This window comes from Phlebotomus papatasi, chromosome 3 (genome assembly GCF_024763615.1).
Source record: "Phlebotomus papatasi isolate M1 chromosome 3, Ppap_2.1, whole genome shotgun sequence".
Classification (NCBI taxonomy): domain Eukaryota; kingdom Metazoa; phylum Arthropoda; class Insecta; order Diptera; family Psychodidae; genus Phlebotomus; species Phlebotomus papatasi.
In genome coordinates, this window is record NC_077224.1 from 5,420,329 (window position 1) to 5,440,030 (window position 19,702).

At 31.9% G+C, this 19,702-nt stretch overlaps 1 protein-coding gene across 12 annotated transcripts in view; it reads left to right on the plus strand.

Moving 5' to 3' along the window:
* Nucleotides 1–19,181, plus strand: part of LOC129806532 (junctophilin-1) — an 83,176-nt gene extending 63,995 nt beyond the window's left edge. For 8 of the 12 annotated variants that reach the window (XM_055855179.1, XM_055855183.1, XM_055855177.1 and 5 more), the window contains exons 8-9: nt 12,293–12,493; nt 17,286–19,181. In XM_055855179.1, coding sequence (XP_055711154.1) covers nt 12,293–12,493; nt 17,286–17,372 — 288 coding nt within the window. In that variant the 3' untranslated portion in view covers nt 17,373–19,181. The remainder of the gene's footprint in view (nt 1–12,292; nt 12,494–17,285) is intronic. The other 4 variants (XM_055855187.1, XM_055855185.1, XM_055855189.1 and 1 more) reach the window with 1 other exon arrangement.
* Nucleotides 19,182–19,702: the final 521 nt, after the last annotated feature.

The window sequence follows — 19,702 nt, forward strand, 5'->3', positions numbered from 1 at the left end:
ATTTTCAAACGACGAGGCATATTAAATGTTAAGGGGTTACGAATTTTCGCCAAGAAAAGTTTTCTTAAAAAGTTTTAAAGAGTTCACGGCCAAGTAAACTGCTAAAAATCTGTTTAATTTCTTATTTATTAAAAATATAAATAGGTTAATCAAAGCCCTAATTCTAATCATTAAATGGCCCCAACCGTTTTCTTATTTACGAGAGCTGAAGCAAAATAATATTAAAATACTAACCAATTTGAAAAATGATTGATATCAAACTCAAAAGATTAGAATAATAAATAAGAGATAACAAGAAAAATATTCGAAATTCCTGCACAGTTTATTAAGAAAAAAACTGCATTGAAAAATATTATAAATATATGGAAAGTGTATTTATTAAGTGAAATAATCATTAAAAACAATTTATAACTTAAAAAACGCTATATTTTAATTTATTTGTTTATTTTCTATGTAAATTAATCAAACTCTCACCGCCAATACCACTCGAGAATTCTCCCCGATTTTTGATGAGAAAAATTCCAATCGAAAATTTCGTGGATACCAAATCACTGAGAAAAAAAGAGGCTGCGATTAACTTTTTTTCGTCATAACTTTAACACTTTTTGGGTGTAAAAATACATCAACATTTTTTAATGTTAATTTTACATCTTTTAAGGGTAAAATCAACATGAAAGAAGGGTAACTTTAACCCTAAATACACCTAATAAGGGTAATATTTACACCGTTTTCGGATCAATACTGCAGGGTAAAATAAACATTTCCGGAATGTTATTTTAACTTTTTCGGATTTCTCTCAGTGATGAGCGAGTACCACACAGAGAGTTTGTTTTTTCCACAAAATTAAACTCTCACATCTGGAGGATATTGCCCCTGGTCTCTCCAAAAAGAGGAGAATTTTTTTTGGAGAAAATCTCTCCAAAAAATCATATTTCCAGGGTTTCCTATTGAAGCATTTGCAGACACTTCAGAAAAACCTTTTTGGTTCACGAAATAGGTAATTATTTCATTTGAAAACTTCACGTATCGTTAGGAATAAAGTTTAGCACTTAACTAAAATTACCCAGAAATATGACATAAATGCTACACAAAACGAATAAACAACAGTCACTTCATTGTGTTTTTCATTGGAAAACATGGTCGATCAATGAAAAATTCAATGGTGAAAAGGTACACTTTTAATTTTTCTGAGAAATTAACAAATTAAAATTTATGAATATGAATGGATTTTGGCTTTATTTGGAGCAAAATTAACTAAATAATGAAACTGTGGTATTGAAAATATATAAATATAGTAATTTAGTACTGTATTTATCATGAAAATAATGACGTTTCCATTTGGAGTAGCGAAAAATCTCTATTTAGAACAGGTTTTGAATTAGCTTAATTTACCCTATGAACCTTTCAATGAACCTGTATAGTTATGAATTCGTGCATTACTATAAAGCCTGGGCAGCTTGGTCACCCGTTTTTATGGCACTTAACATTTTTATCCCGTCTATTTGTATGGTTAAAGATATGTTTTTTTATAAATATTTTGAAATATTTGTCCTTGAAGACCTATTTTTCTAAGAAACATTTTTGTCTAGTAGTATTTCTTTCACTTTCAGCAGGTTATATTGATTAATAACTTTCATTCATTAAATTAGAATTAAATTCTTTGGTATTTCGTGAACACTTGCAAATCGTATAGGAGGAGACAGTTAGAAAATATCAATGTGTATTACGGGGTGGATAAAAATAAAAATCCGAAGTGGTGTCTCTGCTTCCTTCGGGCACCAGAACCATCGAGAGAGGGACCGTGGTAATATTGAGAGAAAGAAAAGGAGAAAAAAAAGAAATTAGTTAATAATATATGGGAATTGTGTGAGAGTTTAAAAATGAAAATGTAGTCGTTGGACGACTGAAATATTCATTTATTTGACGATGGGTGAATGAGTAAGTGGTTTCTCTTGGCTCTTGTGCATGAAAAGCTCATATATACATAATATGCCATTGGATGATATCACACACTGCGAGAGAGACAGCATCAACACATATCTCAGGACTGACTAGAAATAACCCACAAAAGAGATTCCTGATGGCTTTTTCACTTTTCTTCAGCTTAGTTCAAATTTAGTTGCTCGGACATGAAGCCGGTTTAGATGAGATTCACGTTCGTTATTCTGCAATTATCACAATTGCGACTAAAGGGATGGGGATCATGGGGAAATCGGACTTCTATGTCAATGATCAGTGACGTTATTTCGGGCTTCTAGAAGTCTCAGGTTTATTTTGCGCAAGAAGTGTTGAAAAGTTTGCGGAAAAATACAAAATGACAATGTGCTCGATTGCAAGGGTGGACGAGAGCCACTTTTCCTCGAAAGAAAAATGTTTAAAAATGAATTTAGTGCTTTTGAGAAGCTCATAAAGTGCTCCTCGTGTGATTTACTGAGCTTCAATTCACGAACAAACTCAAAGTTAAAATGTAATAAATTTTATTTATTAGGAAACAAGAGAAAAACTAGCTTAAATCAATTTGCCATCTAAGTGATTAAATAAATATTGTAATATATTCATATTTGCCATCGTTTGAGATCAACCAGTAATTAAAGTAAATTTTCCTGTACTCTTTTCAAAATTTTTGCAGTGTTGAGAGATGATTACATACATTTCACTATTTTTAGAGTAAATCCGACTTAGTTGACTTCATGCTACATATAAATTCTAAACGGTGTCTTATTTAGTTTAACACAAAAAAAACACGCATGTGTTATGCAATACATCTACAATGTCGTTCTGTCTCAATTATCTCAATGAAAAATTTTTGTCACATTTTTTCCCCAACTGAAAAAGTCCGGGAATATTCCACGGAAAATTTTACACGTACAGTATATACGATGAGATCTGATTGTGTTAGGGGAGAATAGGGCAGTTTCACGCATGAATTTGCTGGAGTATAAAAGCTTTTCAAAAACTGAAATATAAAAAGAAAACAATAAAGAATTTCAGTTCAAAAGAAGAATGCACAAAAGCTCCACAATGTGGGGCAATGTCACACAAAAATGGGGCAGTTTCTGATAAACTTCGCATTTGAAACTTGAAATGTCAGAGTCGATTCAAATAAATACACACGGCTCTTCGTTATCGTTATTGATTATCCGGGTGACAGCTGCCAAACGTTGGCGGTTGATGTATTCAAAACGATTTTTTTACGAAACATGGAGTTTGTCCATAGTGAATTAATGTGTTAGTTTCATTTTATCAAAGTTTTTGACACACAATCGTGTTGTAAAATGAAACATAAACACACCACAAAGAAAATTATGTCGTTTTTCGACAGAAAACAATTTCCCACAGCAGAAACTATAAAAAAACGTTGACCAGATTCAAAAACCCAAAATGTCATTTTGTCTCCACGTCTGCCGGATAACGAAGAGTCAATCGGAATCGGAATCGGAATTTGTTGATCAAATCCTATGAATCAAACACATATCCTGGTTATTGGTTTGTATTTTCTTTAGGATTTTTGTCACTAATTCCTCTACTTTTTTATTATATCACTTTTGAATTTGGTTAGGAGCTAATTTTCTTCTTTCTTTTTTGCGATTTTTTTTCAAGTACCAGTCCGGTCGCTGTGCAAAAAAGAAAGAAGAAAATTAGCTCCTAACTAAATGCAAAACTGATGCATAAGAAAGTAGAAGAATTAGTGACAAAAATCCTAAAGAAAAGACCAACCAATAACCACTGAGGAAGACACGATAAGTGTCGAAAGCTCTGGTAAAATTCTGTGTTTGATTCATAGGATTTGATTAACAAATTCCGAAGGACAGAATGTCCTGAAAAACCTTGCTCAGTTACACCACCGTCGGCTATCCCTTTATACAACAGTTGACTTATGAGGGGGTCGTCAAAGACAGGATCCCGATATCTCTCACCGTTTGGCCTCTAGCCGTGTTACAAGTTGAAAAAAAGCGGTTTATGTAACTGCACTCTCTTTGAGTTCGAGCAGTAAAATTTTGTTTTAAAATTTTTTTTATGTACTTGCTGTAATATTTTGAAAAATATAACAGCAATTTTACAATTAGAATTGTTGCGTGAATTAGGTACATAATGGAATTAATTACAAATCGTTTGTTTTGTGATGAAGGAAGAAGTTTTGGGTTCGAATCCCTGTTTACTTGTCATCAGTAATTGTTAGGATTTTCCTTATTATTCTTAATTTATTATACAGTTCATGCCCCTGTCGGAGTACAACAATTTGGGACTATATCAAACATCATCCTATTATTGAAAGAATGAAAGTATAAGATCCTGAACCTCAAGTACTTCCGTGAGAATTATGGCAAGAGATATACTTGTGAAGAACAATTTTTGATGCTTTTCTCCTTTCTATGTATTACATATTTTACTTAGACTTAACTAATTTACAAAAAGGCTTCGAGTAAGGTGCGTTCTGGTGAACGATGAAGAAAATATTTGAAGATTTTGTAGAGATGGTGAAAAGTTAAACGTTAAAATACACAGTAAAAAATAAGTACCACTATAATAGTAGGTAATTTTTGACATCTCTATTATAGTGGTAATTTTGGGAAAAGTGTAATTTTTAAAACGTGTAATCTTCAGCGTGTAATATTTTTTTTGCGTGTAATTTCCAGCATGTAATGTTTTTCCGTGTAATTTGGAAAATGTAATTTTCAAAAATGTGTAAAAAGGAGCGTGTAAAATTAAAAAAAACATGTAATTTCTAGCGTGTATTTTTATTTTTCCAAAAAAAAATTCTTTTCACAATTTTTCCCTCTTCGTTTATTGGTTATCGATGTCCAGCAGCAAAAGCTTCGTTTATGTGAAAAGACTTCTTTTTTGAGGATGCAATTTTGGTGATCTGAAAATTAGAAAAAAAAACAATCAGTTTTTAGACGGAAAATAGAATTTTAAGATTCGCAGGTCCAGGAGCGACATAAACGCAATTTTGAAAAGATTAAGTAGATGATAAGAAAAAAAAACTAACCTTAGGGCTGCTTGCTTCCTTCGTGAGATATTCCTCCATGCGCATCTTCCTGCATTCCAGCTTCTAGTCGTTTTATCAGCATACTTTCATTTCACCTGGATGTCCATCTCCGTGATCCAGTTCCCTCTGTACATAAAAAATAAGCTTAATTAAATGAAAGTCACCCACAGAAGTAAATGCCCTATAAACAGGGTACTAAGGGATATCGTTCCCGGAACTACACAATCGTAATTTTAGAAGTTGAATAGCGGAAAAAATACGCTCCAAACTTTCACTGAAACTTGGGAGGATCAATGAGTGATGGATTTGAGATTCAGTAAGAGCACAGGAGGGCCCCACGAAGTAGAAACACTGAGGGAAATCGTCTATTCCGGGAATAGAATGTGGAATTGTGACAAGTTGTAACATGTTCAATACCCGTTGAAATATATGCAGATTTTCACACTGTATTTCTTAAGGATTGGACTGAAGGACTGATGATCACAAGGGGTGGTTATTGTGGGGGCCACCACTGGCAGAAAACTGCCCTTTGGACCAGAAATCCAAGGAAAAATATGCACAGTAGAAAGAAACTGAAAGTGACGCCACGTAAATTTCAACACGGGATTTTTTCAACAATCACTCACATAAAACTTTGAAAATTCACACTACCAGGAGTATTCCACTTTTTTCTTGAGGGATTTGGTCTTTTTCGCAAAATTAGGGGCTATAAAACTCAAAAAACGAAGGAAAATACTCACCGAGGTGGATGCTTCCAGCAGCTGTCAAACTATGATGGCGATTTTACACGTTTTTGAGTACATGCACCAAATTTTACACGTTGTTGAATATTTACCACTTTTCAAGTGACACTGTTCCACTTAAATAGTGGTAAAAATTACATGTTTGAGTTACACGCTGAAAATTTTTACACAAATTATTTTTTACACAAAATTTACCATTTTAATAGTGGTAAAAATTAAAATTTACAATTTTTTTAGTGGTAATTTGGAAATTACACGTTATTTTTTTTTACACGATTTTTTACTGTGTATGTAAGAAAGATAAAATTGCTTGACAGCATATAACACGAAGTTAGTTACGAATCAAAAATTTTCGTTGATGTCGCTGCATTCGAGGAAAAGGCAGTGGCACCAACAGTAGGGGGAAGTGGGGCACCTTTGAAAATGGGGCACCTTTGAAATTGGGATTTTTCACCTATTTTTAAATAAAATTGAGCCTTATCGTGATATAATTTAGCTGCACAAACAGATTGAAAAGCTAAATTATATCACGATAAGCCTCAATTTTATTTAAAAATATGTGAAAAATCCCAATTTCAAAGGTGCACCACTTTCAAAGGTACCCCACTTCCCCTAATATTCTGACATTTTACTTGATTCACTGCATTTAATTCCACATTGCATTTAATTGTTATCTATTTCAGCGATTTAAACGATTAATTAGGCTGAAACTGAAATTATGATGTGATACACTAAGAATAGATAATATAATATTTGGGCATTTCAGCATTTTCTTATACTCTTTTACTATATGGGATGCTTTGAAGTTGTTCCTGCGTGAAATTGCTCTACACTCCCCTACAATTAAAGAGGAAGAGTGAAAAATATACATATAAATTATATAGAAAACATTGTGGGGGAAGATATTTGGTTAATATTTTACACTCCTCTACGTTTCCTCCGTTGTACATTGCAGTTTTAAATTAAAAGAGCGCGATTTTATCATCTCTCCTCACACGATGGCATTGCGATGAGTGAAGAAAAAACTGTGCGAAGTTTGTGTTTTCTGAAATTTGTTTCTATTTATTATTATTATTATTTTTTTGATGGAAATAATTGTGACACAGGATGCGATGGTACCAAGAAGAGGATGAAGAAGAGGAAGATATCATGTTCTCTCCGGCCATATTGGCCAGGAGAGCATCAGAGAGCTGGATCGTAGCACCACCTGTTGAGGTTGTCACACATTATACGCTAAATTTATTGTGTTTTCTCAAAAGACAAATAGGATAAACATTTTTAAAAATAACTCTCAACCACACAACCACTATAAATCGATCATTAACAGATTAGTCCAATACTGGATTATGTGAAACGTAGAAGAATCTTTGTTTATGCGAAACTGCCTAAGTTAACGAAACAACTTAAACGTCGTTAAATCCAAATAATTAAACTAGTAAAATTATTATTGACTTTTAATTCAATTATGTGTATATTTTACTTAAGGCCGCTTATTTCAAACAGTATAAATCCCGGAATAGTAACTGTGATAGGGCCTGCAAGACCTACACAGAATTATACGGACTTCAGACCTAGGGCTTAGCCATATGACTTAACTTCTCTAACTTCTAATCAATCGAGATTTTTCAAAAAATTTTGATTTAAAATTCTTTTATAAAACCCAAAAAACAATTGGATTCTTAGGAACAAATTAACTGGTTGTTCTTTAAGATTTTGAGACCTTATGGAACTGGGCTAAACCTCTAGTCTGAAGAAGGCCTTAGAGGACTAGCTAAGAGATGGCTTACACTAAAATTATAATCAAAACAACGATTAAAAAACATTTTTATTAATTTTACACTAAGCCATCTCTGGGCTTAAGCCATAGGTTTGGCTTCGGTAGTCAATTGATTGTTATTGTTATCCAACAAGATACGTAAGTGGATGTAACAAGATAATAAATTTAAAAAACAACGCTTCTTTTTGTGTCAGCTAGTCTGAGGGTATCAAATCGTTTTCGTTTTCGTGCAATTATTGTGATAAAAAGAGTGATAAGTCTAGAACAGCTTATTGTGGGTGAGATTCTTAACGTGAGCAAACTCGGTTTGCATGCAAATTCAATTTAAAACTTAAGGTGAGAGATATTGTACAATAATTTTCGATCAAATTTCTGAATAATTGCAAACTTTTTGTTTAAATCAAAAAATCTAGGATGTAAACGAACTGACTGCAAGATAATAGTGGAATATAGATCAGGATCTCCTCAATAATTTTACCTCAAAACTTGATCTTATCGGTTGCTCAAGTCTTTTTTCCATGTGACGAACTACGACAATATTAAAGAATGATTGAATTGATCATTCTTTTAAGCCTTATTTTAAATAACGTAGTCGAGTAAAAGCCGTAATATCAGTACCTGTGTAATGCGCAATGACGTTTTTGAACATCCATCTGAAAGTGCTCATCGGGACGAATCTAAAAACCCAAAATTTAAGTTGAAATGTTAATTAGAATCGGAGATAGAGGCCGGTCAATTTTCGAACTTTGACCTCTTATAGCTCGGGCCAGAGGTTAGCAATCGGCTTAAGTATTTTTTGTTTGATAGGTATATTCTGCGGCTACAACATACCAAAATTTCAGCGCGATACACAATGGAGTTTTTGAGTTATGTAACTTAGAAAATTGATAAATTTTCTTATTAATAATAGCGCCCCTAGCGGTAGTTTTATGAACTTACGATGTCAAAAGGGAAGTAGCATCGTCATAGCAAACGGACGCGGATATTCCATTGAAAATTTAGCGTGAAATTCCGCTTATTCCCTTGGAATTTAATGGTAAATTTCCGTATTCTTCCATGGCATCATTCCTGGGAAAATATATGGAAATTTTTGTATTCCATGGAAATTCTAACAACATGCAATGGAAATCCAGGGTCAATTCTCACTGAATGTCCATGGAAGATTTGTATGGAAAATCAGATGTGAAATGTACACGGATTCCAATGGAAAATTTCACAAGCTTTCCTATGGATTTTCAGTGGATTTTACTGCAACACGCCCCCTTTTAATAAATAATTCCATGGAAAACTCCACTATATTTCCATACAGTTCTTTAAGAAAATTCCACGCGTTTGTTTTTTTCGTTTTACCGCTAGAATATGTTTATGGCGCTACAAAATAGATGAATTATTTTGGTTGTAAATTTTATACAAAATCTTAGTGCAGACTTAAAATATACGTGTTTTTATTTTATGGAATGTAATTTTTTTTAGGAAAATTATTTTTTGTGTACGATAGTTTTTTCCTATCTAAAGTATAAATTCGTTATGGCTGATTTAATGAAACATATCAAAATCGTCGTGAAATTTACTATTTCTTTAATATTGGGGAATGAAAATATAGGGTTCAGGAGACAGCTTTATTTGTTCTCCATTTTATTTAGGAATAAAAATCCACTATGAATCCATGGGAATTTCCTAGGACATATTCCACACAAACAATCCACTATGAATCCATGGGAAGGAAGTCCGTGGTGTAATCGGTAAGAGCGTTCGGCACTTGGGCAGTGTGACCCTCGGCTTGGTCGTCACAGTTGAGGGCTGGGGGTGGGCGGCAATGCAACAAGTTGCAATTTTCATTCGATATAAATAACCTTTGCCGAAAACCGCAAGTCGATATCTTTCTTAGTTTAGGAGATATGACGTCAGTTAAATCAGCATTTGTCGTAACTTCCTTTTGACAACTTTTCAGGAGACGAAATTTTCAGTTCAATATTATTTCTCTTAAAAATGAGCCCCGAATGCGATACTTTTGAGTCAAAATAATAAAAGTGGCACTAATAAACTGTAAGTTAACTCGAGAAAATCTTTATAAAATTATTTAAAAGCTGCAATATTGAGAAATATATTAGAAGAAACACAATAATATTTTATCGTAACTTCCATCGTTTATAAAGCCGTAACTTCCAATATATGGAGATTCTGGAAGTTACGACAATTTTCTAAAATGCATTATATCAATTTGAATTATTCTAGTGGTAATAAGCGCCTTTATTTGACTAAATTAGATAATAATACTGTTATCCCTGTCCCTAAAAGGTTTTATTTCATAAGTTTTATTGAATAAATTTTGTGCGCCATGTCTCTTGTTTTGTTTTGAATTAATGACAGATGTATAAGGATTTTTTCTCACTTTTTTCTCACAAATATTGAATTAAAAAGATTTCATGTTACACTATTTGCGCTGTCTTTCGATATTTGGAAGAGTGTATAAACGTTTTATTGAGAAATATTGCAATTTTGCTGCAATTTACAAGCCACGCAAGTGAGCAAAAGAAGTTACGGCAAATGCTGATTATTGAAAATTTTGTATGGAAATTTGTCGTAACTTCCCCAAAAATGGAAGTTACGACAAATTCTGATAAATTTTTGTTAATTAATGGCACTTACGATAATTTTTGTTTAAAATAATTTTTATTGGGCTTATAAAAGTTTCTTTTTCACAAGTGCGTTTAATAAACAAAATTACGCTGATTCCAAATATGTATATATCTCAAAATCGCAAAAATGAAGTTACGATAAATGCTGATTTAACTGACGATGAAGCTCAAAAGAGCGGCCGGCCGGATGATCGGAACGTAACTTAGCCACCCATATATTCGTGATCAGGAAGTGGCTAAACACATTTTGGCAGAGTTTGAGCCCGATCGGACGGCATGAAATGTTTGCAGGATTATACTAGGTTAGATTGATAAGAATCTCACCTAATAGGGTGGAGTCTACACTTATGGATGTAATACACTTATGGGTAGCGTGCAAAATTCTTAAGTTCATACGTAAGGCTGCCCGGCAAATCATTGCTGTACCTGCCGATTTTACTCGGAGGTTTTTTGAATTGTAACGGTATATTGTAGTACATTTAGAGAAATTCTGTAGATTTTCGGTAGAAATTCTGCCGAAAATCTACAGATTCTCGGCAGAATTTCTGCATAGGAAATCTGCATAGTCTCCATTGTCTCAACAAATGAAACAAACAAACAAAGAAACTGTAGAAGTTACAAAGAAAATGGTATGCTCTGCCTAACGAGAATTACCGATTAAACATTTTAGATGAGTAAAAAGATTCAAGACAAAAATACTAATTTCTTAAAAATCGCCAATGGAATGATACAAAAACACGAAATTTAGGTCGACACTCTGCTTAACCCTTTAACGACGAGACACTTTTTACGGACTGAAAATCAACAATAAGTACCCATTTATAGCTGTGTATTACGCCGACGTAATACGCCGGTGTATTACGCCGACGTAATACAACGTTGTATTACATCGGTGTAATACAACGTTGTATTACGTAATACACCGGCGTATTACGTCGACGTAATACATAGCTATAAATGGGCCCTAAAAATTAAATTGGGAAACATAATAAATGATAAGTCTTACATCTAACCTTGGAAAGTCCAACAGTCTGATTCGATGTATTTTTTGACTCTATGAACGATAGGGACAAAAATAGCCCAACAATTTAAGTAATTTTTTCTGACAATACCAATAAATAATATTTTTCGCTTTAATGAAAAATATTACGTATGAGTATTGTAGTTTTTATTGCCAAAAGGATTTTGCTTGAAAAAAATTGTAAATATAAAAAATATATAACATCAATAATGAATTTGAGAATTTAAAAATTCGCCATTTTTTAGCTTAAATATTTACTACATAGCAAATAGCTAGAGACTTGCAAAAATATTCTAGATTCCTTCAACCTTCTACTTTACAATTATTTTCTTTACGGGACACCGGAGTTCTAATCGTCCTTAAAGGGTTAAAAAAGCCTTTCTAAACAAAATTTCCCCTATCCTTATAGGCAGAAACGTCAGAATTTTTTTTAAAAAAGGCAATTTTTGACGAAAATTGCTTCTAGTGTGTACGCGACATAAGTGTGTATAACATCCATCAATGTAGACTCCACCCTATGCAGATTTTTAATTCTCAAAATCCAATAATGATGCACAATCTCAAAAGGAAAGCTGAACAATAATTTCTAAAAAATAGGAATATACTTAAACATATGTTTGGCATCTTTTCGTCAATGATTGCTCTGCTGCAAGTCAAGCAAGTTAGAGAAGATCTTTTTGAAGTTGTTTCAGTCTAAATATAATACATTGTATTTTGATGAAGTAAAAGCTAAATTGGCACAAATATATCTGACATTTTAGGTAATTGCATGTACTTCAAAATTAAAAGGAGAACATTTGAACATTTTATTTTGTATCTGAAAAGAAGAAAAACAGGATATTTGTAGCAATAACGTGGCAGTTAAAAAAGATTAATTCAGCTGAAAAGGAGTTCAAAATGATGGAATTTTACATGATGACATTTTCACTGTGATTTCCTTTCCTAAAAATACGACTTGCCCCACATTTTTCCCCAAAAAGTTGTACATTTTAACTATACAACACAGAAAAAAAGAGAAATGATAACATTAAGTTGATATTTATTGCTGTGTGAAGAGAGAGAGAAGAGAAGAGTAAGAGAATAAGCTGTGAAAATTGTCATTTTTCCATTCCTGTGTCGCAGAGTGTTCCCATTTCCATACCACTTCAGCGGAAGAAATCGTTGCCGGATGTGCAAGAATTGCCAAAGAAAACGGAAATGATTAGTCGTGAGGAGGTGTCAGCATTAGGTTCCGCTCGCCGAGAAGAGGTTCGGCGGCAAATTGAAAACTCTGAACGATTAAGGGCCAATCCATTGTTATATTTAGTCAGTCCACAAGTGAAGGTATCAAATTTCAAATCATTTATTTGTCTTTTGCTAATAAAAAAAAAGTGGCTTTCCTAATTTAATCCATATCTTGCTATACTTTCTTAACATTATAATCAAATCTATATAACAGATTCTCTTTGCATCAATTTATCCCTCATGGCTAATTTAATTCTTTTCTTTTTTTCAAAACAAAAAAAAAAAGAAAATAATATTAATTCTAATTCTCAACATAAAAGTGTGATATCTACGCAGTTTTCCATTTACACAATAACTCTTCATGTTCTCTTTATAAAGAAGACAATATTATTATAAATAGCATGAAAATCTTTTATGAACTTCTGTGTCTTAATATTGCTTCCAACACGCTAAATGAATTATGGACAATTTTTTCATATTACAAACTTCTTTTACTGCTCTCACCTGCTAACATTCTGCATAGAGAGATACCTCTAGGTACGTTTAGAACGTTTATCAAAATGTTTTTCCTCGGCATTATGATTCAACAAACTTACAAAAAAAAAAAACTTTGGGGCTTCTTCTAAACTATTTATACTTTTTTCTTTTTGACTTGTACATACCGACAAAGAAAATTGATATGCATGATAGAGGCTTTGGAAAATGCATGTAAGACGTGTTACTGAATTCTTTGAAATGCTTTAAAAAGATATACAATGCATATATTACAAAAATTAAAAAAAAGTAATTTAATAAAAGGTGTTTGTTTTAAATTTCGCTTTACAAGAATTTACATTAAATTCTAAATACCATTTTCTTTCAAATGATCTTAAGACTGTTTTATGTCCATCGTACAATAACTTTTGTTTGTAAACATGTTTTCAAAATTTCCTATGAGAGTGAGTGAGATGACTAGATTTAGGTTTCATTCACTCTCATTGAAATGTCAAAAACATGTTTACAAAATATAAGTTATTGTGCGTTTAGCATTACATTTAAATTTCTACGGTTTAAAAATAATAAAATTTCTACTTTTCATACACGTTTCTTTGACTCAAACTGAATCTTTCAAGCATTGACATTGAAATATCTAAAACATTTTTATGTTATTTTTTTTTAATTCATGTGTCACTGTTGTAAAAAAAATATTGTCAAAGACCAAAACGTAAAAAACTAACGTAAGAAAATAATGTTTATTTGTTCGTAAAAACATCTAAAAGTTTCGATTTTGATATGTTTGTAATTTCGTTGTAAATCAAGGCTAGAATCTAATCTAATCTAAAACACTGTGACTTCTGAATATTTTAAAAGGAAAATTTCCAAAAAAATTATAAATATTCTCTGAGGACACCTTCGGTAATCGCTAGTGGACATTTTATTTGACCTCGAGAACAAAAAGAAATTTCCTGTCTTGCCCAGAGCTTTCGGTCCGGATGTGGACCTTCCTTCAGAGGAATCAAAGTCAAATTCCAAAAAGAAAATTAATAAAAATATTGAAAATAATATCCGACGAGTTGATATACTAAGGCTTGGAGTCTGGATATAAAGGCTTGGAGTCTGAGCCGAAAGCTTTGAGAAAAATCTAAAATTTTCTAATCTGTTCCTTCTTCCCCGACGCTCACCGGTTTCCATTATTAATAAAAATAGCAAGAAAACTAATTATCTTTTAGTTAAAACCTTCCCAAATGATTTACTGAAGATGCTCCATTTTCCAAATATAACGAAGTTCAGAAAATCAAAAAACATAGTTTAGTCGACCACTGAAGAAGGCCCACATCCGAAAGCTCTGGACAAGACAGATGTTTTCTTTTTGAAATGAAACAAAATTTCTACTAGTAATTACCGGAGGTGTCCTAATAGAATATACATCACGTCAGCTCATTATCCTACAAATTATAAATAAACAATTTGATAAATAAAATCAATTAACAAAATCTGATTTGCGTTAGAACTTACTTTTCTCTGAAAATTAGTTTTTTCGGAAAAAAAAACTCCTAGAACATAATTAATTTAGGGTAAAGTGGTACAAGTTGGACAATGGTTCAATTTGGACAGGGCTTTTTGTCTTGATAAATTTAGTACTTCATTTTTATTTGCATATTTTTAATGCTTTCGTTTTATAATTTGGTTCCTTCTGCTAAAAAACAAATTTTGTACTGTATTTATCAAGAAAAAAGCCATGTCCAACTTATACCGGAGAATTGTCCAACTTATAACACTAATTCATTATTTCAAATATAGTCTTAAGAAGAGATCTGTAGATCTAAAAGGCATGAAATAAACTGAAATCTAATCTAAATCGAATTCCAAATTTTATCACTTTACCCTATAGCCACTTTTAGGAAAAAGTGGAATTAATTTAATTATAATTTTGAAACCCTTATTATAAAGTAACTTAAATTTGACACAAAGTTTCTTAGATATCTTGTCTATAGATATATCAGACTAATAGTCTCTCAATTTAATGGTGGATTACTTAAAAAAATATATTTTTATTAAAAATTCAAAAATAACCACTTCTCGCCACCTATTTGAAAAGGCCCAAACTCAATTATTTTGGACAATATTATTAAAAAATATATTCAGCGTTGCATTTTCTTTCTGATATCCCTTTTATAACTCTTATTATATGAGTTTTCTTCGGTTTAACTATAGGTGGCGAGAAGTGGGTCACTGGCGAGAAGTGGTGACACCACCCTACCTTTCTCTGAAAATTAGTTTTTAAGGAATAAAAAAAACTCCTAAAACATAATTAATTTAGGGTAAAGTGGTACAAGTTGGACAGTGAATGGTACAATTTGGAAAGGTATTTTTTAAATATATATAAATCTTGATAAATTTAGTGCTTCATTTTTATTTGTATGTTTTTAATGCTTTAGTTTTATAATTTGGTTCCTTGTGCTCAAAAACAAATTTTGTACTGTATTTATCAAGAAAAAAACCATGTCCAACTTGTGCCGGCGAATTGACCAATTTGTAAGACTAATTCCAAATTATATCACTTTACCTTATTTTAAATCGTTCTACTGGTCTCGCAAAAAATGTTAGAAAGTTGAATAAGGGCAGAATCACATTGACAGTAAAAAGCTCACTGTATTTTGTTAATTTACTCACTTTCATTGCAATTATTACGCAAATTCTTGATTACCGTATTACCTTATCTCATATTCGGTGGCACTAGGGGAAATTAATATGTATAAGAAAATTGAAGAAATAAAACGAAAATACGAAAATTTTTTCTCAGTGTTTCATAATATAATTTAGCCTCACAATTTTTTTTTGTAGAGTTAAAATTATATTAAAGTTATGTCCAGTTCAATTTTAAAATAGGAGCTTTTTGTAGCTTTTCTTTAGGTCTGTCAAGATCGTTACAAAAATACATCGATTAATTAAATCTTTCTGAAAGAATATGTTATAGTTAAAAAATATTGTTTTTTTTTAATATCTAAGGATAATGGGACCTAGTAAAAGTTTTATATTGATTTGTAATAAGCTCAAACTCATAAAGATAGAATTAAAATCGTTTTTTGTTAGTTATTTTTAGGAGAAAACTGTTTTATACATTTTCTAAGGAACTCGGGGAATCCATACATCTTTTAGAGAACCTAAGCAATCCATACATATTTTAGGAAACCCGGGAACCCATACATTTTTTAGGGCATCCGAGCAATCCTAGGGAACTCAAGGAATCCATACATTTTCTAGGGAACCTATACAATTTTTAGGAAACCCGTGCAATCGATATATTTTTAGGGAATCCGTGAAACCCAAATATATTTTATGGAGAACGCATACAATTTTTAGGGAACTTTAGCTATCGATACATTTTTCAGGGAACTTGGGGAACCTATAAATTGTTCTTAATTAGGAAATCTATAATTTTTTTTAGGGAATCTATACATTTTTTTTAAGGAACCCGGGGAATCCATACATCTTTTAGAGAACCTGAGCAATCCATACATTTTTTAGGGAACCCGGAAACCCATATATTTTTTTAGGGAATCTGAGCAATCCGTTCATTTTCTAGGGAACTCGGGAAATCCATGCATTTTCTAGGGAACCTATACAATTTTTAGGGAACCCGAGCAATCGATACATTTTTTAGGGAACCCGGAAACCCATACATTTTTTAGGGAATCTGAGTAATCCGTACAATTTTTAGGGAACCAGGTTAATCTATACATTTTTAGGGAACCCGGGGACCCATACATTTTCTAGGAAACCCATACATTTTTCAGGGAACCCGAGTAACTCAGAAAATTCAGGGAACTCATACATTTTTCTGGGGAAATCACAGGGAACTTATGAAGAATTCAGAGAACTCGTCGAAATCCCAGGGAACGACACATTTTTCTGGGAACTCACGATGAACTTGGGAATTCAGAGATTTTTTTGGAGAATCCGGGGAACTCATGTCAGGGACCCGGAAACTAAAGCCACTTTGATTGCTCATGAGTCGTCTTTCTGAGAGGCTCTTAATAATCTCAACTTTAGATGTCCCCTAAAGTTCTACAAGAGAAGTTTGCTTCTCCATTGCAGATGTAAGCAAATAATTCGGAGAAGTCACAGTGAATTGTAATTAATTGTGTTAGATGTTAATTTTGAAAGAAAATACCCATTTATCTGTTGTTGTTGGCAAACATATCATTTTCATTACTGTAAATAAAGGCCCAAGCGAAGAAATGTTGCTGAAAAGATAATTGTGATTCTAATTAGCTAATTTTGAGAAATTATTGTATTTTGTACGTTAAAAAAACAGCTAATCGAAGTAAAAGAAAAGAAAATATTGGTTGAAAGGACATAGATGGTAAACATTGGAGTGATATTTGGATTTATGTTGTGTCTCTTGCAGGACTGGTTCTCGCGCCAACAACTAGTGATGCTGGTGTTGGTTGTAAACATAGCTCTAGCAATTATGTTCTTTAAGATGCTCACATAGCGTCGACTGAATCCCCGTTTGGTCAGTGCACAATTTTCTCTCGCCATGGCCACGGGATGAGCAGAGCCTGAACTGTGGACCCAGTGGATTATATTGTCATTCTCCAAGCATTGGCTCCAAGTTTTTGTGCGACAAGGATGTTAATTATCCGCGTCATTTTGGATGAACCAGACAATTTTTCCTTATTGATAGTAAATTGATAAGAAAATTGAAGAAGAAAAAAAGAAAAATAAGGAAATTTCATGGGCTTTGGATACACTTTTGCTTCTGGAATTTCACGAGACAATTTTTCCGAGATAAATTGAAATGATAATTCTCCACAGAATAACATTCATCCTGAGTGAGAATGTTCTAAACTGTGTAACAATATGGGGAAGAAACGAAATAAAACTTTTTTTTAAATATCAAAAGAAGAAATGAAGGATTTGTTTGCGAGAAAATTGTGTGCTAATGCCATTTGGAAAATGGGGAAAAAAGGTGAAATCATTCTCTTTGTCAATTTTTTTTTTACTAAAAGTAAATATTGTCAGAGGATTGATATTCAATGATAAGAAATAAAGGCAGAAAAAAAATTATCGAAACCTTTTCTCCTCTTTGATGTAAATTTCAGAAGAAAAAATCCCAAGTGAAGGAATAAAACAATGCAAATTTATGATATAAAAACCACTTTCGATCTTGCCATTTTATGTGATATTTTTCACAGAATTTGGGGCAAGAATCAATTTTTTTTTGGTACATTGCGGAAGGCAGACAAATATAGAATGTTCTTTTTTCTAAAAAAAAATAAATAAATAAATAAATAAAAATAATAAATGATAAACAAAATTGTAAAGAAAAAAACATTTTCACTATTTAAACAAATTTAATATATTGCTATTTAAAAAAAAAAACAAATTGATATTTATAATCTCGCTATCTTTCGCGTGATTTTCTCAGAATAAATCATTATCGAGGTGTAACTAAATATTTAATCAAAATAAATAATTTAGTGACATCGCGCTGTCTGATTGGCTGGACATTTGAATGGTTTCAAGCTTCAGCCAATCAGAGAACGCGTTGGGACTAAAATATTCTATACGATCAAATAGTTAGTTACATGTGGATAATGCTTCATCATCAAATTTTTAACAAAGAATTGCGCAAAGATTTTTCAAGCTGGATTGAAACAAATGTGACCAAGAAGCTGCTTTCCAAAAAACCAAAAACTTGCTAAAATCTCAAGAAAGACTTAATAAAAATTTGGGCAGTAGCTTCTGGTCACAGGGGCTTCAAGGAGCATTAAAAAAAAAGAAGATTATTAGGAAACGTTAAGGAATATTGGAAATGAAGCTTTTGACGGGTGATTTTGTTAAAGGAATCAACTCAATATTTTTTTGTGATTCCGCATTTGGACAAATCACCTCTACTGAATGATATTACCACAAGAGAAACCTTTTAAAGTAAACTGAATGAAATACTTGGACTCAAGGTCAAAAACTGTAAAAATAAATTATTAAAAAAACAAATGAAACAAGTTTTATATAGAACATTAAATGTGTAATCTTAAAAGAATATGAGATGCTTAGCTACTATAGAGCGATTTTGGGAAGAAAAGAAAAAAAAAATTTGAATAAAATAGAAGAAAAAAGTCTCATAAACAGAAAAATACATTTTTACACTAATTGTAAACTCTTTTAAGGGGGGAGAAATAAAACAAGAATTAAATAATAAAAAAAAACAAAATAGATATTGTGAAAGCTAAAAGAAATTATCTACAATTCTTGTTTCCTTTTTATTACCATTTAAAGAAAAAATAAATAAACTATCTTAGATTCTCTATTTTTAAGTGTAAGACGAAAAACATAAAAAAATTGTTGCAAAATTATTTTTTGCTGTTTCCTTTATGACATTACTTTTATGTTTTTTTCTGGACTCTAAAATATTTCATTAGTAAGAATACCATGTAGCTGTATCAGAAGGGCGAGGTATACAAAAATTAGCTGAATTTTAAAATAAATAATAAAATACAAGAGCGCTTAGTATTTCCGGACTCCCGGAAAGAATAACACAGGTATACAATGAAAAAAATTCTTAAGAAGTATTAGTTGATTATTTTGCTATTGGGTATGCTGTTTTAGAAAATGACTTTAATTTTTTTCAATCACATCGCAATTCTGAGAATTTAATTTTTTTGCATTTTAGCTGTTTTGTTTTACTTTATTGATTATATCTCCGGTTCTAGTGAACGGAATTTAAATTTTAGATATCCGTTGGAAAGCTGAAGAGTTGTCCTACAACTTTATATTAATACATGAAATCTGTAAAAGTACCCCTTGAGGGTGAAATAATGA